Here is a 26,249-nt window from a genome sequence, read left to right as displayed (position 1 = left end):
AATAATGGTGTACACTGTTCCATAGAAGGGCAACATTTGATGCTCAGTGTGATATTGTGTAAAAGAGTTATTTCCCCATTCTGAGCAGAAGAAAAAAATCAATGTTCCCTGGCTATTGACCCATAAAGTTTCTTGCAAATAAAATATGGAGCCTGGAGACACTGTGAATGCTAGAGGCGTGGTGTGAACAATTTCTGATACCATATTGGAGATGATTGCTCCTGTCATGCTATTGGGTGTAGGTTGTGTTAAGAGTGAAAACGGATAACTCAGTATGCTTTATTGTGGAAAATATGGACATCTCATTTACAGCATCTGCTGTAGAAGCTGGGCTGACATCAAGGTATGACAGTGCTGTCCACCCCGCGGCCGGTGAGCTGATTTTAAATGGTCCGCCAGAGCTCGAGCAGCTATATAGTTGCTGCTTTTCCATTTTCTGCTGCGGCCTTCGACTTCAAGAAATACAGTTTTCAGTGCCCCATAGTGTCAAAAAGGTTGGACAGCACTGATGTATGGTTTTATGACGTACTTCTTGTTGACCCATGTATGCTAATTGTACCACATGACTGCCCGCGTCCGTTAATGGGGGCGCAAGGGGCTAAAGTGGGAAGTTTTGTTCTTTTCTTTACCTAAACAACTTACTAACGCTTATTTTCGCTCTAACTTGTCAACTGCAATCACTCTTCTTATTTCTAAACAGGAAAACAAAACTTCGTGAGCGATCGCGAGCTGTTATTACTATGACGACAATTTGTGCGCGGCGAGAATCTCCAACCAGTATACTTGTGTCAGCCTAATTTGTGTCAAGAGATTGCATGATATATGCACGTATGCATGCAAGTGTGTGTGTGTGTGTGTGTGTGTGTGTGTGTGTGTGTGTTTATTTGTGTGCATTATATTTATTGTCCCTAGATTAATTAATAACCAGAGATGTTTGATTGTAAGGTGACCTGTGATGGTGTTCCCCGAATCAGCGGTCAACCTATTACGGGGATAATATTAATAATGCAAATAATAATAATCAAAACAATATTACGCATAGCTAGATTTGCACGTGGTTTATAAAAGCTAATCAGGAAAACGGTCTGGAGTCATTTTAGAAAACCAATGATCCTTACTGAATCACGTGAACTATTAATGCTACTGAACCTTGAAACTTAGGAATGAAATAGCGGTCGCACTACATAGTTCATCTTTAAAATGCAGACCCATTCATTGGATATTAGTATTAAAAATGTCATTAACTAAATGACCCTTACAAAAACTATTATTACGAGAGAGAAACAACTGCACATAATATAGATATACATATATGTATATATATATATATATAGATAACAGGTGGAAACGAAGTTGGTTTCTAAACCTAAAAATGGCTTCACAAAACATTGATTGCACGTGCTTGAAAGGGGACGTCATTCTTGAAACATCTATCATATTATGTTGGAACAATTGGTTCATATGTGGATTTAAAGATTTCCAAAGTAATTACATTTTCGCACACTCATCTCGTAGCTGTAACAAAGGTTCTGCAAAGAGAAAAATACACACACACACACACACACACACACACACACACACAGATATATATATATATATATATATATATATATATATATATATATATATATATATATATATATATATATATATATATATATATATATATATATATATATATATATATATATCGAATGTGTGGCCGGTTTCGCTTTAATACTTCATCTGATTGAATTCAAACTGAATTCAATATCATTGCTTACGTCATCAGATATATTCTAAGTGTTTAATGAAATAAACAATATGACATGAACAATATGACGTCATAGCTTACATTTTTAACGTAATTATCTTATACTTTAACGAATAATTGACATGGAGATATGCATATAGAGCACATATTAAGGATAGTTTAATACATAAAAATACATAAAACTTGATCTTAAAGATACGTATATCTCCATTGATAACCATCTCTAAAATTTATGACTAAATAGAGATAAAGTTTTATTATTATTTTATTATGCATAATGCACATTTATAAAAGATATAAAAATTATTAAATTTTAAAAATAAAAAATAAAAATAACAATTATAACAGTGTATATCTTGATATATTATTGAAGAATGTTCAATATTTCATCAGAACTCAATTTATGTAATAAAACATTTTGGTGTGCATAATACTTACTATCAAATTTTTTTATAAATAATGAATCATAATTTATTCAGAATTAATTCCAAACTGCACTTTCCTTTTTTAAGAATTAGTAAACTTATTTTTATGATATCAGTTCAAACTTTCACTAGTTAAGGTTTTCTGTAAATTAGAATAATATAAAAATATTCTTAACTAATTGAAAACAGAGAACATAATTTTAAAAAATGATTTATGAATGTTGTAAAGTGTATAGTGTTTTGGAATTTAGACCTTTTGGATATACCGTATTAAAACGGTGAATCCAATAGGTTTCCTTTAGCAGATGTTCCATCTCAGAATCAGCTTTAACAATAGGTTTCCAATATATTATGATTAAATATGTCTAAAATTCGTGATAGCAAGTATTATGCACACCAAATTTTTTATTATATAAATTGCGTTCTGATGAAATATTGAATATTAGTCAATAATATATCAAGATATAATTTATTATTATTTTTATTTTATTTTTGTTTTTCTCAAATTTATTTATTTATTTTTTATATCTTTTTAAATGTGCACTATACATAATAAAAATATTAATAAAACTATTTATCTCTATTTCGTCATCAATTAATATATATATATATATATATATATATATATATATATATATATATATATATATATATATATATATATATATATATATATATATATATATAAGCTTCCGTTTTAGCGTGCTGCTTAAATAACAATATATAAGAATTCCGTAAATTTGTGGAGAGCGAAACGGATGAATTTTTAACCAGGAAAATGGGCTATAAATTTGACTCATGGTGGTACCTATGGAACTCATTGTCAACATGTTCAGCGAATGATTGTATTCAACCAACAGAAGGTAACCACCTGCCCTTAATACTTACTATTAGCACCTGCCCTTAATACTTACTATTACCACCTGCCCTTAATACTCACTATTAGCACCTGCTTTCCCAATGACGTGTTTGAGAAATTGCCATTCAATTTCAACGTCTGCAAAATCGAATCTACATTGCTGAAAATATAAAGTGCACAACTTTGAAACTGAAACTGAAAAGTCGGGTAATTGAGAACAAAAACAACGCGGGTTTCAAATATCCTTATACGTTTCGTCTCGTTTATTGAAGATGATCAAACATATATTATCTCATGCATTCACATCATATATTTATAAATTCATAACATTCACTTTTGTAGTATTATATGCCTTGCATCAGTCGTGTTATGGTCTGACTACAGTTGACAAAAATAATCATGTCACATTTTCAAGATGCAAACTTTTAAAAACCGTGAAATAGACTGACTCAATAAGAGAGTCAAAACATAAAACAGATAAGTTCATATTTAATGCAGAAATAATAAAGTCGATGACCCGACTGCATGTGACCATAATCAGCCTCCCCTGTTGCCAACATTCCATATTGGAAATTGAATTCGTCATACTCAAATAACTATTTCCTCCAGAATTTAGTTTGGAATAGAGAAGTCTACATTGTTCCTCCCTGTATGTTACTTTGGAAATAAATACAGAGGTTTTTATGCTTCTCGTCTTGACATTTTCTATTACTGATTATCGTCAATAATCTCTCAGCTGGTGCCAAAGCTAACAAAATCGGTCAGACAGTTATGCCAGCCAATGGCTTATGTCATCTTATGCTTCTCTGGTAACGAAATGCACTTAATTCAGAAAACTTAGATGCACTCGATTCCGTTTAATATGAACCATATTGATCTTTAATCTTAATTTTCTTGCATCTTCTTTTTGCCCCATGAGTGACATAGAGAGAACTTTCTTGTGCAAGTATAAATGAAAGGTCATTGATTCAAGGACACAACCTAATCTGAGTCTTCAGTGAACAAAATAATCATCTTGTTGAATATAAGAAAGGATTATTGTGAAAGAAATGGGTGATTATACAAGCTACCTAATTTAGTTAAGAAAATTATACTTATATTGGGTTTTGTACAGTGCCGCATTTTGTGAGTTTGTTTTCGGGAGAAGTGAAACTTATTTTAATTATGTAATACTTAACTGTCACTATTGCCTTGCTTATCTCTTCTGGAACCATGGTATAGTCAAAGCGTATAATTACATCATCTCATTATACGTAAAACTCCAGAACATAAGGAACACTGACTCACACGACCCATGTAAGATACATTTTTCTTTCGCTTGAACCTAGAGTAATCTTAGTTAATCAGAGTAAGGGTGGGAAGATGGAATAGTTTACAGGCACGTATTACATAAAAAATGGTTTGGCTATCTCCCCAAAATGAAAACTATGTTTTAATAGCAGTAATACATTACTTGTCACTATTGTCTTCCTGAACTTTGGATCTGATTTAGAAGCTGATGTCCGCACAAAACTGATTTAAATTGATGTGCTCATCCTCGTGGTCGGAGTGTCCACTACTCTACGTTCGTGGCAGACAGCAAATTTTCGTGATATGACTATTTGACCCAAGGAAAGGTTGCCTTCGCCCAGAGAACCAAATGTAAAAGGAGGAGAAAGTATTATGTTAGAGCTAAATGCATGCTCTCATAACATCCTCCAATGAAGAATAATTAATATAGGCCCTAACTTCATATGTTTCATTCCCATGAATGAAAGATACTCATAACCCATAAGTGTGTATGGTGATGATATCTGACATAACAAGTCTACCAACTAAATGTTCTCGGAAAGCGTATTCGATGCTGCAAAGAAAATAAATATTTGATTTTATTTCAAATTTGAATTTCTGATCATTTTCTAAAGGACTGTCGTACGTGATACATTAGTTTCCATGATATCTTGTTACTCTCAAATACAGATTTTGAGTCCCAAAAAGGTCGTAAACTCTGTCTTGAAGGTTGGTAGGTATGACGTTGCAATAAAAAAACTTCAACTGGCCACCATGGTCAGGAAACAGGTAGGTACCATTTTCATGGAAGACAAACGAGACATCAAAGAAGTCTTTTAGTGAAAACTCAGTGTTAATACAACAATTCATTGCGGAGAAGCAGTAATAACATTTTCCTAACAGCCACCACAACGAATTTTCACGAGGAACAGTTTTCAATTGTGGAAACTTGACGCTTCGATGAATTTGTATGTTTATGGCTTCACGACACTCCTGAAAGCATTAAAGACGTAGTCAGAACTGGTTTCAACGGACATACTGACTGACAATGGACAATAGGCCACTACATGACCCTTCTGGTCTTTAACCAGTAGAGCTAAATAAAATAACATGGATTTAACATTTGATTTGCTGTTCACATTTATATTTTCCAAATTAAAAAGTAAATTGCACAACTAGAGGAAGGACAAGTTCTAACTTAGTATGCCATGAAGAGATCCAATCATCCAGAAATCAAATCAAATGTCATTTTGCAAGGTAATTATTTATCAAGATAGAAGAGAGAGTACGATTTGAAGTCCCTGGATCCAGACTATGCCAACTATACCTGAAATGAATTACATTAAACGTTTACACTTTACAAGAGATAGCATACGCTGCAAATAGGTTTCCACTAAAACGTAATTCTTACCAAGCTCTTAACATTCGCCTTAAGGTTAGCAACAGCACGCTTCACTTCTTCGGTGGGGCCTTCCACCTGTATTTTATCCTGACCTTCCAAAAATTTAAAATGAACCTAAAAATACAAATTTGCAGGGGTTTTATTTTCAACCATATGAAAGAGTGTCTCCGCCATTTGATAAAATATTATTTTACTGGCGATAATAAATACCTATATATCAAATTGATTTTCTGACCATGATGGCAAAATTAAACAGAATAATATTTACCAGAGAAAAAAAACACAATCGAATATAATAACATAAAATTACAATGGTATTACGAATAACGTAATTATCATATTAAACTACATAATATGTGGATGACGAAGGGAGAGAGGGATGTACAAAAAAAGCTTAGTCTTACTGCAGACTGGTGCCAGGTGAGTTCTGCTTTGACATTATGCAACATGTAATACAGAATTCAGAGCTAATTAAACATGATCAAAACTTCATAATGGTGAAATCAAAGGCATTCTGTAGTCTAAGCCATTATCAATCAACAATGAATAGTTACATAACAGGAGATAAACATTATTCACCTGTAGACACATGTGTGAATGGATCTATGTCAATCGGATTTACCTGTAATATATCGTTTTCAAAAGTGTTTTTCAAAAGGTCACTGATAAAAAGACCGTCCATCTCATATGTTATCATTCCATCATTTTCAGTTCATACATTTTGAGCATGAATTTTTTAATCATTCCTAGGACCAATATCCAGATGAACTCCGTGTCTCTTGATGAATATGAACATTAAATGTTTTGCTATATAATTCCCAACCTAATGGGCAGTAGATTTTAAATAGTGCACTAGTCAATTTCAGCTGAAACTGGCACTATAACGAACCATGTAACAAAATTGGCCATGACTTTCAACTGCATAAAGTTGTGTTGATAAAATTGAACAAAAATCCTCCATAAGTGCAGATGCTTCTAAAGGATAACAATGCACAGAACAAACTGATTTTGGAATCTTATACAGCATTTATAATCATAACTACAAACAATATGCATATGGTAAGACCAATTGCCTTAATTAATTGGGAACTTTATCAGAAACTTTATGTATGGTCTTCGGTTAGAAGATTTATCACATATATGTCTCCAACTGCCAACAAAATGAAGTTCTGTTCGAAATATTAAATAATCATACGTGTTTTATGCACTGTCCTGTCTATTAAAAAGTACTAGTCATGGAAACAGGATGGAATCTGTAAATGTTGTAAAAATAATATTTGTCATGCTGTCATTTTAACATTTCAAAAGGTTTTCTAATATATATTTTTTATAGACGATGAAATACTAAATTTTCAGAGGGAAATAGTTTTGATAATTCACTGGAGTGAAATTATTTTTTCTCACTTTCCGTCAATAGACACTGATATCATTATGACCAAGAAATTTGAAATTATTCTTAGACTCTTCCTTTGTCGAGCGGAAAGTATGATGGCTTCTCGTTGACGAAAATCGGGTTCAAAACAAACGAAGGGCAATTCTTTTTGATAATGTGCTATTTTACTTTGACTTGTAAGGATACTTATGTTACTGTTTATACTTCTGGTAAATATTCACAAATCACAGCAGAACATAAACAATGAACTGTTGACATCGCGCTGAATCGAGTAAGAAATATGCTGCTTTAATATGGTATAAATATTGCTAGCAAATACGTTTGAGCACAAAATACGAGTGAATAACGGATATATTTCATCCGTGGGCATAAATACTGCGTTTTTTACCCATTCGATGCAATAAATATTACACTTTGCATTCTGACATCTTGCTTCCATAAAAATGAATAATTGTATTACATTTATATGCAAGTCTACTAGCAAGAGTATTGATTGGACTTCTAGAAATGGATAGTTTATGGAATTCAACTAATCGGTACCAAGGTATTTCAAGAGCAAAGTTAAGCGTGGCTTGACAATCATAATATGATTCCAATTCACTTAAATCAACGTGATCGTAATTTGTTCTCAGTGAGATTTGTCTTTTAAAGCAACAACTTGCTTGCCAAATGCCCAAAACGAGCTTCAATTCAAGCCTACAAGATGTTTACCCACAGGCAACTTTAAAAAAGAGAAATATTGCGTTGAAATTATTGTAGCAATGCAAATAATTCCGTGCCCAAAAAAATTAAATAGTGTTATTTGGTAGGGATTATCTGCCTTAGATAGCTTAAACAGTGCTATTGGTTTAGCATTCTCTGCATCGAAATAGCTTACACAGTGTTATTGGTTTGGGATTCTAGCTCTGAGATATTGAAAAATAACAAGGCATTTTATCAGTGGACTGTCAATTTCACCTTGGTGTATCCTTTACAAAAGTGTAGTATGTAGAGAAGGTGAAGAACATAATATATTTATGCTGGTTAAATACTGCATCTTTATTGCAATATTCCATTACATTTCCTACAGCAACACTCGCCTATGCTGAATTTAACTATGGACTACTATCACAATGAGTGTGCATGCGTTAGTCAGACTAAATTTTCTTACATTCACAACATTTCTGCTTTCCGGCATGAATTTCTGCTGTAAGGAATTTGCGTAACGCAGGAACTTCCTAGAAGCTTTGTGAGTGGGTAAGTTTAGATACGTATCTTGTAAGTCCACAATGATTAAGAAGTCTCCCTCCAAATCGGCACTTAAAATCCTTCTCAGTGTTCTCTTCTTTTTGTAATGAAAAGACGGTGAAATTACATTGCGAGCGATTTGTTCCGCCCCTATCTGGAGAAGGTCGGTGTATTGTTTTTTGGCGGGGTGTTTTTCCTACTGCTGCTTACAAGTTACCGAGGATGGGTCCAAAAGGAATTACACTGAGCTGCTAAAGACTGTATGTAAGCCAAACGCAGTAACTTCCTGGAAGTTTTGTTAATGGATACGTTTAGATAAGTCTGTTCAGTTTAGACAGTGTGTACGATACTTGATGATAAAGGAGATCGGCTGTGGAACCTTTATTCAACCAACTGGTTCTGCCCAGAAAGGTTTATCATCATGACGCTTAAAGGGAGACGCTCTAACGGTCGTTAACCATAACAAGCTGCATCACCTCGAGGTTGATGAACTTGTGGATAACGATACCCATCGAAAAGTAAATTATTCATTGTAGCGACATCAGCATGTATACTGTGTCTTCGCCCCTGAAATCTTGTCTCTGCGCCCTCCCGTGGCGTATGCCCGTATCACTGCAGCTCATTGACTTTCATCCACACACACCGGCGAATATATGACATTATTCGTAGATTGGCAAACTACACATGACAGATGGTTGTCTTTCTCATGCCTTCAATGTTTACATAGTTTACGTATGGTCCGAAACAAGGTGTAAAACTGTAAGTCACCAAACGAGAACACAACATGTACTGTAAAGCCCTGCACACGTACTGCTTTACTATCCCAGGGAGTGAACATACAAACTATGATTTGTAGAACAAAAGAACTAAGCACATCCATAATATTATAATACAAACAAATATTCTTTTTCATCTACAAACAAAAAAAAAATATCCAGGTTTAAAAGAATATCCCTGCCGATCCACTCACCAAAATTAAAATGGTCATTTCCAAATGTTTCTCACAAAGGTGGATGTAAATTGTAAAAAATGTCCCCATGCAATCAACCTCAACTAAAAGAACTTCAGAGATGATGGACATGTAAGCTTTTCTGATTTTGTTCACTTTTGTTTTCATTTCCTAAAACATTGCAGTGATTCTTTTTCCAATGTCTTCAGCAGACGTATTGGAATTTTAAAACAATAGTGTAAAGTACTTAACGTTTCACATATATGATGTTACAGTGCTTCCAAAAAAAAGGAAAACTAAAGACGGTCATAAATACATTTTGGTATCTTTCTAAGAATGTGAAGTCATTTTGGAATATTCAGCTATTACCAAATTCAACAACATATTTTACAAAATATTCGAAATTGATTATTTAAGTAATTCTGTAATTCTGAACACTGCCCTTAAGACAAAATATGGATTTATTTTAGGTTCAGCATTAGCCCACAGCACGAGTATTGAATTATAAATGTCAGACATGAAGTATAATTCTCTTGTCACCAAACAAACATGTGCATAAACAATGCAAGTTGAATAAAAAAAATTATATAAAATTTAATTTTAAGCTTTAGAAAGATCTAGCTTGTATTTTGTATCGGTTTCTTTTGATTCACATATAACTGGACCTGTATTACATTATGACTTTGATTCTGGATGATACTGAATGGCTGATCAATGACCATAAAGCTTGCTGAAACAATTTCTGTCAAACCTGCAGGCTATTGTATATCAGTACCAGAAAGTTGGTCATAAATCTAACATTCTAGCAGAGTTAGATATAATTCTCAGTTACATTTAAACAGTTAGTTAACCACAACAAGCTATAAACTTGCAGCTTCCAACCCAGACGAATCAGCTACAAGATGCTCATTAACATTGCAATCCAGCGAATATAAACACGAGAACATGAACATTTGTAAGTGTCTCCTACCTTTGGGCTGTCTTGAGTGATTCTTTTGATATTTCCTCCTTCCTTTCCAATGATGTATTTGTACAGCCATTCTGGTGCTTTAACATCAGCAGAAATGATACTAGCTGCCTGAATGCCAGTCATGATCTTGTGAAACAAAACAAACAATATGAAGAGGCCGCAGTTATTATTCACAAGCAGAAGGAAACTTATTATTCACAAGCAGAAGGAAACTTTTATTCAATACAAACCATTTCGTTGATTGGCTCCAGTTCAATATACTCATTTGACCTCACCCAATGTACATATTCGCTACTCTTACGACACTTATATTCTCATTGTTCCGAGTGTAAAACGAAGTCATGCAGACAATGTTCCTTTGCGTACCTGGGCTCAGCTATATGGAACAAATTGCCTATAGATATTTGACACAAGGAAACTGTGATATTATTCAAAAGTTCAAAAGCGCTCTTAAAACCAGCATATTTCGACTACAGAGACGTAAAGACTTAATAATGTTTACATCTTTAATTATTGCTAGCATGCTTTTGTTCTGTAATTTCACGTTGTTTGTTTCATAATCTTGTCGGCGTGTATGTTTGTGTTATGTAACATTGTAAAGCACTTAGACCTTTCAAAGAGCTCTGTACTAAGTCTGCAGTAGTAGTAGTAATTTTAGTGACTTTAAATACTTATATTAATAAATGTGTGAGAAATGTATAGTTTTCATTGCTTGAAATATACTCGTGATAGACTGTAAATTGTAATTCATTGATGCCCTCAGTAGAATGTTGTGCAGTTGTATTAAGCAGTAATTGTTATTCTTTCTCACCCTGTTTACAAATATTAATGCGTCACGCTTCCGGTGAACTGAATAAAGCATGATTTCGGGGCAAATTATTTACCTAATCTTCGTATACCCACCAGATCCATATATAAGAATACTTAATCGCCCATGTCAAATGTTTGGCAGTCCCTTTTGAAAATCTTGATTTGCCAATAGCCCCATCAGGCTGAATCCTAAACTAAACACACTGCCATTGTAATGCTAGAATAAAGCACTTAGACAAATCCATACAATCGTCTAGTGTGATGATTCAAGTCAATTAAGCATGGTATTTTTGCCACAGTGACCTAAGTTTGTAAGGAGATTCTTGTATTCATCAAGATGCGTTGTCACACCAAGTTTAATAATTCTATGTTTAATAGTATTTACAGTGTCCACAAGACCTCAGCTAAACGAAAAATCCAAAACCCCGCTTAACGTACATTATGTATAAAAATTATCCTCCTGCGTTTATAGGTGTAATGAAACCAACTCGAACTGTGGTATATGACCTCGGAGGAAAGAATAGCTAAAATGGATTAGGGCTGAACATGTACGTATGCTTTAATTTGTGTTGACGCTGATACAGATGTCGTTACTGAACAAGAGATCATCATCATAGGGGTTAACTAAAGGGGGATGTCCAGGCTCATTTATTCTGAGGAAACAATATTATGGACACAAGACCATATATTCCTTGAATATTTAATTTAATGGAAAACAAAACGCTGAACCTATGGTAAGGTGGGATAACGTTCACCACTTTATACCTTTGAGTACACCATTTTCAATCCTAATCCGAGTTGTTCCTGTTCACCACGGAGAGTTATTCTTTCTGACGGGCTATCGCTAAAGGGAACTTCAACTGACACTCCAGTAATGTCCAGGATCTCCTGAAGATTGCTACCAAAAAGTCCAATCACGTACTTGTGTTGGGATTTCTTGATCTCAACTGACATTGTCTGGCACTTATGTTTCTGTAAGAAGACACAAACTTTATGCAGTATCTCTGTAATCTTGTTTGTCATCTGTCATCTGAACACAAGGAACACAAAGAGTACAGTAAAATTTCATTCAACCAGATACTGTTGAGACCACAAACGTTTGCAGTTTTATACATCAATAAGGCTTCATCCAGAATAGCTGCTTTTAGAAATATTTGTGACCATCAGAGGTGGAAGCATGCTTACGAAGAGAACTTTCAAGGACGTTCAACAATAGTATGTTTCTAAGTTATAGCATTAAATGTGCCAAATAAGTTAGAAAGAACAAAAGATGAAATCAGAGTAAGGGAATGTAAAACAAATAGATTTAATTTATAAACTAAGCATATATTCTGTTACCTTTTCTTGATAGATTCTCATGATGGTTGCCTTACACCAGATCACATCGTTCTTCTCACCAGAGACCACAATCTCGTCCTTTTGAACTCTGAGAGGGGGTACATAAATTCTGGCACCAGTTTCTTCCATCAGCTTATTGATGATAGCATTGTTTGGACCACAAACAAATGGATGATAAATCTTTTCAACTGGGAGACGTTCAGAAACGATTGCGGCCTATGCCAAAAGAGCTCAAAGTTAATGCTTTACGATAAAATGAATTACAGTGTCATGGATACAGTTTTTACCTATATACGATCCACACTCATTATATATAAGGTTTTCTTTGCACAGGAAATTTCAATAATATTTGTCTGTTTATAAGCAAATATAAAATTATTTTTAAAATTTAATTAGATACGAAAACGTAATAGTTTTTGAAAATTAATTATATACTGTGAAAACCATCAAAATCGAAAGCAATGCGACTAAATTTAATTTTAAGTTTTGATGGGTTTTGGTTTATGAGGGTATTTCAGACGTGAAAAACTATGTATTTTATATATGTAGATGTAAAAACACATTATCGACGCTCGTATTAAATTGTAAGAATGAAAAGAGTCACAAAACTTAATACCAAAATACCATTAATGTTTTTCACGTGATTGAGAGATACATTGAGATAATTTTATTCGTGTGTCTGTATGTGTGACCTAAGGAAAGTGCAGTGTGAATTAAGAGAGCAGATGTAATTACGAGAGAACATTTATGTGTACGAGTCAAATGGCAGATGTAATTATGAGCCAATATTTCTGTGTACGAACCAAAAGACTGTTTGCCTTTTTGTTTTAATATGTAATCAATGGCATCGAAAGCAACTATTAACGTGTCCAGTAGATGAAAATGCCTGCAAATACGCTACAAATGAAGAAGGCAAAACTTCTCTAAATTGTTACCAATAAACATAAAAATCACACTTTATTTTCTTCTTCTTGATTTTAAACTTGTCAATGATGGCTAATATGCATAATGTCTGTCAAAAGCACTTGCTTGGAGACAATTTATGTCATCAAAAAACGAACACGAATAGTAGTGAATGCCCCTTCTACAACAAAAAACATAACTAAGAAAGCAGCAGAGTATTTGTTATTCTGATACCAACATAACCCTATGCATTGCTTAAACAATACTTTCTATACATACACAGAAAGTAACTAACACAAAGGCATAAATTAGGAATTGACGGCAACACAAAAATGTATAATGTTCGAAACAAATCTCTTTTTTACATCAACCCTGCGATCTAAATTCATGTTACTTTACTACTTGCAAACATGTTAAAAGATATATCATTCACAATTGAAACATTCATAGACCATGAAAGATGTGAGGCTGTACCTGTAATTGTAAAGTTTCCATGGTATTACATCTAGCTTTCTTTAGAGCTTCTTCTTTACCGGTTACCACTACAGTCGGACTCTGGTCTCTGGACAAGCTCATTTGGATGCTCACCTCTAAAACATACCATTACAAGAATTTTTTAAGGTGCCTACACCTACTATCAATAAGTTCGTAAGTGCAATGAAGTAAAAAAAAATGCAAACAACTCACTTTTTACTAGGGTCTGGTTTTTATGTTGTGGTCAGATCGTTACAATTGTCATTCAGAACCAATTAGACACGGCATTAAGAACATTAACACAAAACAGGTTTACAGTAATGACTAAAAAATTTAGATTATTAATGATGATTAGTAACACGTGTTCCCACGATATAATATTCGGATTATTTTAGTGATGATGTCAGTGTGCACACACACCCAAATCCTTAATATCACCGTCGGATGTCTAACAGTGTAGGACTAGTTCTGGGTTGTGCTCCTAGGGTTAGGAACTTAACCCTGATCCCTAACTTAAAAGAAAACCGATAAAGATCCACACGCAACAATCATGCATACATTTTATAGACATAAAGGAATAAATGCATTTGTATCTTCAATACATGTCCTGGATCATGCCTGTGGAGTATCTTACAACTTCGAAAGTATAAAGATTTCAACCTTAAAACCATATTTACACCATTATTGAAACATTTGCCGGATGATGCCCATAGCGCGATATATGTTTGTTGCACGGCGACATGCAATTGCATGTAATAAACATAATTACAATCTTTTAGAAAAATTATTGAATCAGTGGGCATAAATACTTGCACACTTTTGCAATAAATATTACAAGTTTATTCTGCTTGGAAGGTTTACTGAGATTAGACTATTGGCTGGATGACATTTTTAAAATGTACACATCAGAAGTAAATTATATGTTGATGTCCTTTAATAGAGGTCACAGATCATGTTACCTTTACTTTCGATGTGCTGATTGCAATATTCAAACTGAGAAATAGTTTTCTGACAATTGGTAAACTTTATGGCACATATAAGACAATGATATCAATTTTACCACTTTCATGATTCTCACTTCAAGGTCAGGGGTGGATACTATTGTGTTTGTTCGGAGTTGTAACTCTGTGCAGTATGATATAATGATTTCACTTTCATTGACCTATATGCAAGGCAAGGTTTATTCCCAATTTCATTTTTATGTGAGCCTAAGCCATTCCAATTGGCTGTTAATTTGTCACAGATAATAGAATGAAACGTTCCAACCTTTAAAATGATAGCCTGAGTTTGTATTTTGTACCAGTCTTAGGTGACAACATCATGGTAATATCACCAAGATGGAAAGTATATTTTATACTTGCTCACCTTTGGTATTAAAACTGAAACTCTAAAGCTACTTATTGTAATGTAATTTATGTTTCAAATGTAACATCTGAAACGTGACATTTATTCTTCATGGTATTTCTATTAAGATTATAAGTAAACACTGTTTATTCTTGTCTCTAGGACTTAGAAATTCTCAAGGATAGCAATACTGGATGAAATGTTACACATTATTGCAATATATCTTAAAATAATGTGACATAACACATAATTGATTCAATTTTCAGGATTACGCTCATTTGTTATGGTTGCTCTGTTAGTCAGAAGACACTGAACTAATGAATATGAAATATTTTATGTGGGTCTAAATGGCTACTAATAAGATCCTATCCACAAAGTTACGGTTACTGTCATCTCAAGCTTACATACTTGAAAATTCGTAGTTATTACTGTAACTCCATTAAAAGTAGTAACGTTTTAGACTTTAACATCATGACTTGTTATGAGTATTATAAACTTGGCCTCAATTTTATGTTCACACGCTAACGTTGATATTTACAGTGGGAAATTTAATATATTCACATCCCTGATAATCTACAGTGTTTCGTATATCCCTTTCACAGTTCTGTCTTGAAGGTCAGATTCTTAATTGCTGTATCAAGGCTAACGCTCTGAGCAATTTGGGCTTTTTATTTAACCGTTACTCCAAAATACAGTATACAACAACTATTGCGACTGATTTAAATATTTAAGGTTGCCCTATTCCTTTAACTGAAGCTCACCAACAAAGGCAAATATCATTAAGAGCTCATTTCTTGAACAAACCGATGACAAAGCGTTATACTAGATCAAAGCAGAAAAGGTGCCAAGATAAAAATGAATGAAACTGCTAATTGTTGCATTGTGTTGACAGAAAACCAACATTTGGGAGTCTTGTCTCTTTGAAAGTATATCCAGATTGCTGGTATTATGGACAGTAATAGCTTTATCTGCTTATCTAGTAGTTCAGACCTGTGGATTTGTGTTCATTCTTAACAACAGCACAGCCCTCAAATGTAGAATTATATTAAAAAATATGTCAACATTGCTTTACATACCCAGAGGGAGAATCTAATGGTCAAATATTTATGGCTGGAAAGTATGTAAAACTCCATTATTAATTTGAACATGATCATTATTTCATCCTTCTTGGTTGCCCAACATTGGTAGAGAAAGGTGTTCAGAATACAGTTCTTGCTTTGTAGTTTTTCTAACCCTGATCTAAACGCTATGTAAATATTCAATGATGAGCTTCAGCAGAACCTGGATCCTATATCTGATGATCACGATATTCTTTGTTTAAATTTTTCCGCACATAAGTAGTCATAGATCGCGAAGCCATTCCACAGACTACCTTACCATTATTTTATCCAGCATGCCTTTTTTGTCTCTATAAAGGTTTCTAGCAGCTAAACTTTGGACTTTGAAATGGGGAAGGAGCCACAGAAAAGAACAAAAAAATAACAATGTTAAAGGAGAAGAGGAAAATTGATAGCAAAGAGACAAAGGAAAATATATGATGTAAAGATGCAATTGTGTTAATATAGCTATTGTAAGCCAGAAAATGTTAAAGTTAGAAAAATAATAGAAAGAGATATAGACTAGAGAGAGATAAGAAACAGAACTATTGCGAATAAGAACATGCGTATATAATACATATACATCTTATTAAATCGGTTTACGATAATATGAAGAAAAAAAAAAACATAAATGAAATAGTAATTCGACATTGTGGATGCATCAATTGAGTTTAATAAATGTATCTAACCATTTTAATCCCACAGACAGAACTGTTTCTGAGCTATATTGCCAAATTAATGTATACATGATCCTTTCAGCTTAAAAAGTTCAACTTTACGTGTCTCTTTTGCTAAATTTCATCTATCGTTTTCAGAATGTTTTAAACAAAGGCAGAGCTGATGGCTTTCTATCATGGAGCATATATATATATATATATATATATATATATATATATATATATATATATATATATATATATATATATATATATATATATACATGCATAATTGGTGAAAACTTATAATAACCAAGCGTGCATTGGAATTTGTTGTTACTTAGTGAACTTACTGGCAAAGCTCGTGATGACTATGCTTCACTGTCGGAACAGTAAAGTTCTGATTGACCTTGTTAAGGAAGGTATGTTAAAGGGATATGGGCTGGTACCTCACACATACTGACAATGATTTAGAAATTATATAACAAACACTGGACAAACCCATGTCGAATTTGTAAATGTGTTAAGACAAGTAGGTTAATGAAAATTACGAGAGACTCAGACAGCTTATATTAGTTGCCGAGGTCAAGAATTGAATCCATAGTTATGTCAAGACCTATCGTGATGAGCAAAAGGTATAAACTTTGTTTAATGCTGCTCGTATAGCTGATGATTATTCATTGATTCAAACTGTTTCATTTGCCAATAAGTCTTCCTCTCAGCAGTTGGAAGAATATCATCTCACTCTTACATGACAACTTCCAAATCTCATTCTTGTACAAGCTTCATAAATCAAACTTTCGATAACAGTGAATGAAACTCCTCATCTTTTCTTGTGTACAACATATTGTAAGAACAAAGGGCATTTATTCTGATTGCTACAGGTTGAAACCTAAGTAATATAAAAAAGGAGAGCTTTTCAAGGGAAACCTTTTCTAAATGTTCTTATGTCAAAGATGTCAAAGTCACACACATATATTAGAAGGATTGCGTTGTTGGAGACACAGGGGCTTCCCAAGATTTGTGTACCTTGCCTTGTGTGAGAAATCTTATTCTAGTGAAAGTATTCTAATTCAAAGGGTAGGGTACTGCGTTTCTAATGTTCCTGTCCACTGTGTTAATTTTGGATCAGACTTAGACTCATGACCCGTGACAGACGAAGTGGCTTCTTTATCCATTGATACATTAGGGCTCGTATGTTATACTTTTCAGTTAAAAAAACATTACATCGAGTACTGTTCTAATAGTTTCAAAAATGGATCTACCAGCTATAAAACTAGTTTGAACATTCCTTTATTACTAGGCAATGACCTAGCTGATGATAATCCACTTTGTAACTGATAAGCCTTGTTTGCATCGAAAAGTTGATCCTGTTTAGATGAAAATGCCTGATTTATATCAGCAGTTACAAGAGCTATGGCAAAAACAGCACTTAAGGATGGTTTTGATCAGGAAATTATTTCTTTTGAAAACACATTTATTGGTCATTTTTTGGTGTCGTTTCTACTTCTCGTATTGATCAATCAACAGAGACTGATCACAGTGATTCTCTTTTTAATATATTCTAATCAGGGTAGCAAATGACAGTCACACATTTTCGAACAGAAACAAGTTCCTGAGCTTGAATATAAGCAAACTTGAAGCTACGCATCACAGTGTGTTATTTTGTTAAAAATGGAGTCCTTCCTTATGAGAAAATGAAGACCACGATAGGTGGTAAGTGATCTATCAAATCTTCATAATCTAACCCCACTGGCTGGTTATTTAATAAGACTTATCACATAGCTTGGAATCATTCTATTGTCAAAAATTTAAAAGTAGTCTGTCGAAGTGCTGTTGAACTTGTCACACTTGTCAAATGATAGGGAAACCCAATCAAAAGATACCCAATGCACATTTTCAAGCTATTCCTGCATTTGACGAACCATTTAGCTGAATAATGGTAGATTGTGTCGGTCTTTTACCTAATACCAAGTCAGACAACTAATACTCCTTGACCATAATCCGGGCATCCACAAGACTTCCGGAGGTAATTCCTCTGAGAAGTATTAAAACTAAAGCCACAGTCAAAGCGTTGATAAAGTTATTTTGCATATGTTTGCCCTTCACAATTCTGTCCAACCTGATCGAGGGGTAAATTTTATCTCTTGAATTTTCCAGTAAGTTAGGTATCCAACAGTTTAAATCATATGCTACTCCTTCTGAAAATTCAAGGAACTTTCGAAAGATTACATAAAACTGTAAATATTCCATATTTCAGTTACACTGTTGCCATGAGAGAAAATCTTCATTACTCTGAACAATATCATTAATAAAAAGTATACCTTTTTCAACCCATTTTTTGCAAACTAAATAAATACCCTCGTTAATATTTTCGTTATAAATTAGGGCTCGTATGTTATACTTTTCAGTTAAAAACATTACATCGAGTACTGTTCTAATAGTTTCAAAAATGGATCTACCAGCTATAAAACTAGCTTGAACATCATTAATTAAGCATGCCAACTTTTTATCCTATTTGCACTATACGTTGATGCTTCAATAGAAGTTATATAAAAGGGTATATTGGTCTCTAATTTTTTTTAAATTCGTATCATTATCAACTCAGGAAGACGAGCAATGACCCCTTTGCTCGGAGTTTCTGAGAGACTATGTATTCCATAACCGTAATTAATTGACCTAACACGGTAATATACTAAATCTTAACAAAGAGAAAATTGACACAAATGAGTAGAAAGCAAGTCGAATTTAGATGCTAAAAATCTGTCATGCATCCTCGGGTCAATCGATGGTTTAGAAAAAGATATCTTTTAAACTAAGTCTCGACTCTGTTTTCTATTTAGCGTTTAAACATCACAGTCATCAAGTATTACGTTAAGGTTCACGTTTTCAACATCTCTTTAGGTATTTAGACGATAATATTGGTATTATGTCTCAAAAATATCGTTTTCTTTATAAGGATAATGATTTTATAAGATAACCTCAGTTTTCTAAATTCTAGATCTTATCATATGACCCTGGAATAGTTGCTAATGCAACTCATTTAATTCGTTGTATTCCTTCACACGTCAAATCAGTTTTATTTCATTAGAACTAATAAAATATTAATCTCTTGAATCAGAGTTTTTCTCTTTTCTATTTTTGCCGTTCATTAAATGAAAACTAATCAGTTGTTCTTGCTTTAATGTCCATTTTTTATACAAATTCAGAAATAATTGAAAATTTATCTTAAATTGTATTTCAACATTTGTAATTGCATTAACATCATTTTGGAAATAAATTACAGAAACATACAGAATTTTGTTTTCTGTAATTATTTTTTTATATGTAAATATCCTTCCTTTAAGTAGTGAGTTACTGAACTTCCAAATTGTTTTCCCCTTCATAACGCTCCCTATTTTATGCACTAATGTTGAAAGTGAATGATCCGCTCTGTACCCTTGTTTAGTATCAACAGTTTTAATATCTGTAAACAAGTTCTAATAAATCAGGAAAAAATTAAGCCTTGCTCTTTCTACCCATTCTAATGTATATTCTCTTTTTCTCTATGAATTTTCCTCCAAAGATCAATAGAACCAAATTCCTTAGTGAGATCAATGAGTTTCTAGCTTTATCTTGGGTTTTATAATCTGGGATAATTATGTTTATCATATCTTGATCATAACTAGATTAAAATATTCTCATGTGATTATCGGATTATCACAATAGCCATCTAAATATATTCCACTACCCGTCAAAATTAAGAGAATATTTATTCAGACAGTAAATATTTAATGTTTAATTTTCATTGTGCATATATTTTAATATGAATCTTTCTGTTTTAGTTTAAGTTCGACATTATTATTTGAAAAGACCCCTACTCCTATTGGTTGATTTCAAAGTTTACTGAAAAAAGCATTCATATCCTACAATGACAGCGTACATATTTTTCATTTTGTAGGAAATGTGTATAATGTAGAAACGCACTTGAATACTGTTAAAAATAAAAGACATCCTCCATGGAGTTTTCACTCATACCCTGACAATTCATGTATGCAAAGATAATTTATCAGTCATTTATTAAAATATCCCATGTTATTTTATTTCGAAAACTACTCTGGGCTGATATATCTGGAAGTTAAGTAGATCAAAACTTAACATAAGTATGTATAAAATCTTAAGTTAGAAATAAAATAAAATATTTACCTTTCACACAGTAAAGGACACCGATAAAGAGAAAGAAAAATAGACAGTGAAACGACAAAAATAAGAAGATTCAGTAAAGTATAAATCTTTATACCTCCACCCCACCCTACCTTCCGGTGTAAGAGAGCCTATTAACATACTTTTCTAATTTTTCATTTTCTACAAATACTTCCACATAGTATGCTTATATTTAAATTACAAATTTAAATAAAGAAACAAATCCTAGAAACAAAAGTACGTTTAAAAAAAGACAAAAATAATGCCTAGACACCTTAAATGCCTTTGCAACAAAGAAAGCAAGCTAGGAATTATTCGAATCACATAGCGTGAAGATATAAATACATTCGGAACACAAAGCCATTAGTCACTAATACGTTTGCAAAAGTGAAAGGAAGCAAACAAAAGATGATACAAATCACATAGCATGAAAAGAATGCGCAAAAACAGTCTGTGATAAAAACGAGAACAAAAGCAAATACCTTGATTTAATGTTAGATAGGTTTCAATATTTAGTAGAACATTTTATGCATAAAAGACTGTTTATGCTATAAAAAGTTTTATTCCATTTAAAATATATGCCACCAATTTTTTGTAATTAACTTATAACAACAAAATGAGGTCAAATGTATTTTATTATTGTTGTTCTTTGTAGAAAATATATGTAAATGAACACAACCGTTAAATATTTCTTTTGAAACCAAGGTTAAGCTGTCCTTACAACCAAAAAGATTGCAAAAGAAGTAGATAAGAAAGAGGCATTTAAATCCAATTTACAGGACAACCATGTCCTCTTGTCGTGGCACTAGCATGACAATACAAAAAAGTAATAACAAGCAAATACATGTCCAAGTGACAGTGGCAGAGGCATAGCATGAAGGACAAAGGCCAGGGTCCCATTTTACTGCTAAATAGATTTTCATAGCCAGTACAGATTTTGAAAGATGTCAAATATGTTTAAGATTTTTAATATTCTCTAACCAATCCAATAAATCTGAACCAGTTAAGCATTTTAGACAATATAAATAACATTATTATTCCTATTAAAAAGGCTGAGTGATTCAAGGAATAGAAACACAGTCACTTTTTATGTAAGCATATTCGCAATAAAGTGGTTCACTGTATACAAAATACATTAAAGCACATTATACCAATAGGCATTGGATTAAGATATTCAACAATATACTTACAATATTTTAGCCTTTTTAATAAAAAGAAGAAAAAATCGGGAAGCATTAGTTCAACTTTTTGCATTGTCACATTATTATTCCTGTTTCTTGCTCCATTATGTTCACAGCCAAAGCCTCTGATCTAAACAAAAACCTAACATCTTTGTGCCACTCTGTTTCTGTATCTTTTAATTGGTATTATTCGTTGAATATATTTTTTGTTTTATCTGTGAAGATTCAAACACCAAAAATAAAAATAAAAATATAAACGAAAATGTTATTTTTTCAATACGTATTCATCGATAAAAGGACAAAGGTCTAAGCGTTTAAATGTGAATTCTGTGTTATAATCGTGACTCTTCCATTTTAACTAGTCAAACTCTAAATAATTTTGTTCCACCAACCATAGCTGGTATACTTCCTTATTTCCATCCACACATCCGGATCTTCTTCCCTTATTCTTGGTTGAATGTTTTCATTTTTTTGAATAACATAACCTTCCTTTAATGAATCTCCCTGATTCTATCTTGATCTTCTAACCTTGTAAGAGATTAGCGCAAGATAGCGCAAATGTCCAATCTTCACAGCAACTACTTATAATTTTATAATGGGAGCTGGAACAGGGTCAATAGTAGGAGTTCTTTGAGCATTAACAAACCACATGTCTTTTACTCGTTGTTGATTTATACCAAAATCTTTCTCAAGCACTTACTTCACCAATCGGTAAATATTTTCACCAGGATTGTCCTGTCTCACACGACAGAAAAGAATTATGTATTTGTGTTCATGATTTCCATGAGAAGAATATTCCCCTCAAGAGTTGTATCAATTGATCGTATCTACTCGGATATGGATTTCTTCATACAAGTTAACACATGCTAAAGTTGAAATAGCTCAGTGGTTGTCATGTTATCAGTACTGGTAGTATACCCCCACACCCACCCTATCCCTGTCAACAATCAGTGTATGATCCGATCAGTCTGGACTCCCACGTTCTCGGGTCAGGAATATCCTTTGTGCAATCACATTTTAATGTAAACAGTTAAAATCTTTCTTACATAAAGTGTAGAAATAATGAAAGTGTGCAGTCTGTTCTGTGTATACTGTCTGCTGAGGTTTTAAAATACATTTTGTCGCGTCTTTGGTAAAGTCTGTCATATATTTTCCTTCTTAATTTAGGCAGACATGTTTGTTGGTTTTTGAACAAATATCATGAGGTGAATAATAATTTATTATTATTATTATTATTATTATTATTATTATTATTATTATTATTATATCATGTTTTTTATCTGCTGTCTTCAACAAAATTATAACGTTCTTGTTCTTGCTATTGTCCATGTTAACGAAACAAAATCATAAAATATGGGTATATACTGTCTCTTCAAACATTTTATCCCATACGAGATTACTGTATTCTGCTCACATCAATCCATTCTATAAATTAAATCATCACTAACTTGAAATAATTCATTGATCTTATTTTTTATGCACCATGACAAAACACAAATTTCACTGATCATTTACAACTTAAAAATGACTGTGGAAGAAGAGGACGGGCGGTTCAATTGGCCAGCTAGTATAAATTAGAACTGGAAACAGCTGTTCATGCTTCAAAATCAATTACTGGATTATCCTTTAGCTCAACTATCCAAGGTAAAAGACATTACTTATAGGAGAAGCCGCATCGTCGCTATAAAAAGCCATTTTCCTCTAAGATCCTTTTTCACCTATAGCCACAGAGACTTGTGATGTAAAGGGGGAATCAAAAGGGGTCATACATGACTTCACTTTGTATTCTATGAACCTCAACTTCGCCTGCATTTATAGACAAGTTTCAAAACCTGAATTACCCCGGATCCTACTTAAAAACGATGCAACTTTCATATCTCTTATAAAATAGTGACGTTTTCTTTCATTAGAAAAAGGTATAAATCGATAGCAGATCAATGAAGACATCAAAATATACTTTTATAACTGTCACAATGGCACAAAAGGCAACTTACGTTTCTGCTGCGGTAACACCACTATCTTTTGAGAGCATCCAACAAACGAATTACTTGGACCCTCTACACCACACTGCACCATCAATGCTAAGCAAGCGAAACACCGGAAATTATGAAGTCTGTCCTCTACCCTGACGATAAAGCTGCCTCGCTTTCGAATTAGACACATTATATATCTATAAATGAGCCAGGGCGTCCACCATGGGAATGGGAGAAGTTGTAACTGCACCCTTTGCTATTTTTAAAACATCCATTGCGCAGTGTATAAACATGTGGTTATTTTTTTCTTCTTTTGAAATCTGTAATCATTCTTTAAGTAAGACAAAGTAATCTGAATCACAATCCCATGATTTTTCAAACTTACATTCTCGAACCCCCAACCCCCCACCCCCGTTTCAATGTACATATACACAAAACAAGCAAATACAACTTTATTGTATCGTTTTTGACTTGACTGCTCATACACAGTAAAAATAAATTAGGGACTCTATTTTTCAAAAAGAGTTTAATTTCGGTATTATTCTTCAGAAACGAGTTTCAATTTAGTTTTATCCATCAAAATGATTTTTCTTTCAGTATTATCCAGAGATTCATTTTAGTATTATCCAGATATCCTATTAATGGAAGCACTTTTCCAAACATTGGTACATTCCTTCCATGGAATTTCAAGGTAACGAAAATGCTGGAGAAAATGATACCTTAACATATACAAATTAGATACAACACTTTAATTTTTAATTGAACGCGTGAAATATAGAAATAACGATAAAAAAACAACAGGAAAAGGCTATCATTCATCTTAACTACTGCGTTATTTAAGCAATTGTTCAAACATTCTTCTATCCCTGGATTCAACCTAATTAATAATATTATTTCTTACTAGTGAAGTGAAGACATTTAGATGCTGGTGACATGCTTTAGACTGTATTACCTTAGGTGACATTTGTGTTTTGATGATGCAGGATCAAGATTATTTTTCTTGAAAATGATATGCATGTTCATGATGCAAATGACATGATGCAAATGACATGCATTTTCATGATGCAAATGATATGCATGTTTATGATGCAAATGATATACATGTTCATGATGCAAATGATGTGAATGATCATGATGCAAATGATGTAAATGTTCATGATATAAATCATATGCATGTTCATGATGTAAATTACATGCATGCTCATGATGCAAATGATATGCATGTTCAGGATGCAAATGATATGCATATTAATGATGCAAATTATATGCATGTTCATGATGCAAATAATATGCATGTTCATGATGCAAACGATATGCATGTTCATGATCCGAATGATGTGCATATTGATGATGCAAATGATATGCATGCTCATGATGAAAATAATATGCATGTTCATGATGCAAATGATATGCATGTCCATGACGCAAATGATATGCATGTTCATGATGCAAATAATATGCATATTCATGATGCAAACGATATGCATATTCATGATCCGAATGATGTGCATATTCATGATGCAAAGTATATGCATGCTCATGATGCAAATGATATGCATGTTCATGATGCAAACGATATGCATGTTCATGATCCGAATGATGTGCATATTCATGATGCAAATTATATGTATGCTCATGATGCAAATGATATGCATGTTCATGATGCAAAAAATATGCATGTTCATGATCGGAATGATATGCATATTCATGATCGGAATGATATGCATATTCATGATGCAAATTATATGCATGTTCATAATGCAAACAACATGCATGTTCATTATGCAAATTATATGCCTGTTCATGATGCAAATGACATGTATGTTCATGATGCAAATGACATGAAGCAAATGACATGCATTTTCATGATGCAAATGATATGTATGTTTATGTTGCAAATGATATACATGTTCATGAAGCAAATAATATGCATGTTCATGGTGCAAATGATATGCATGTTCATGATGCAAATGATATGCATGTTCATGATGCAAACAGCAGCAGGGAAGTTGTACAGACCAGACGTTCCAGACCAAATAAAGCT

The 26,249-nt window shown here is 33.1% G+C and overlaps 1 protein-coding gene across 5 annotated transcripts in view; it reads right to left on the bottom strand.

The window, feature by feature from the left end:
• Nucleotides 1–26,249, bottom strand: part of LOC149776050 (uncharacterized) — a 117,123-nt gene that overhangs the window by 73,273 nt on the left and 17,601 nt on the right. For all 5 annotated transcript variants that reach the window (XM_089942305.1, XM_089942306.1, XM_089942301.1 and 2 more), the window contains exons 2-7: nucleotides 13,773–13,888; nucleotides 12,396–12,611; nucleotides 11,823–12,029; nucleotides 10,248–10,373; nucleotides 5,718–5,822; nucleotides 3,119–3,197 (exon numbers count right to left, since the gene is read on the bottom strand). In XM_089942305.1, the coding sequence (XP_089798431.1) occupies nucleotides 3,119–3,197; nucleotides 5,718–5,822; nucleotides 10,248–10,373; nucleotides 11,823–12,029; nucleotides 12,396–12,611; nucleotides 13,773–13,874 (835 nt within the window). In that variant the 5' untranslated portion in view covers nucleotides 13,875–13,888. The remainder of the gene's footprint in view (nucleotides 1–3,118; nucleotides 3,198–5,717; nucleotides 5,823–10,247; nucleotides 10,374–11,822; nucleotides 12,030–12,395; nucleotides 12,612–13,772; nucleotides 13,889–26,249) is intronic.

The sequence above is a fragment of the Sinohyriopsis cumingii genome, chromosome 18 (assembly GCF_028554795.1).
Source record: "Sinohyriopsis cumingii isolate HCF-2022 chromosome 18, ASM2855479v2, whole genome shotgun sequence".
Taxonomy (NCBI): Eukaryota; Metazoa; Mollusca; class Bivalvia; order Unionida; family Unionidae; genus Sinohyriopsis; species Sinohyriopsis cumingii.
The sequence above is the reverse complement of the archived record's forward strand: the minus strand, read 5'-3'. Positions and strand labels throughout refer to the sequence as shown.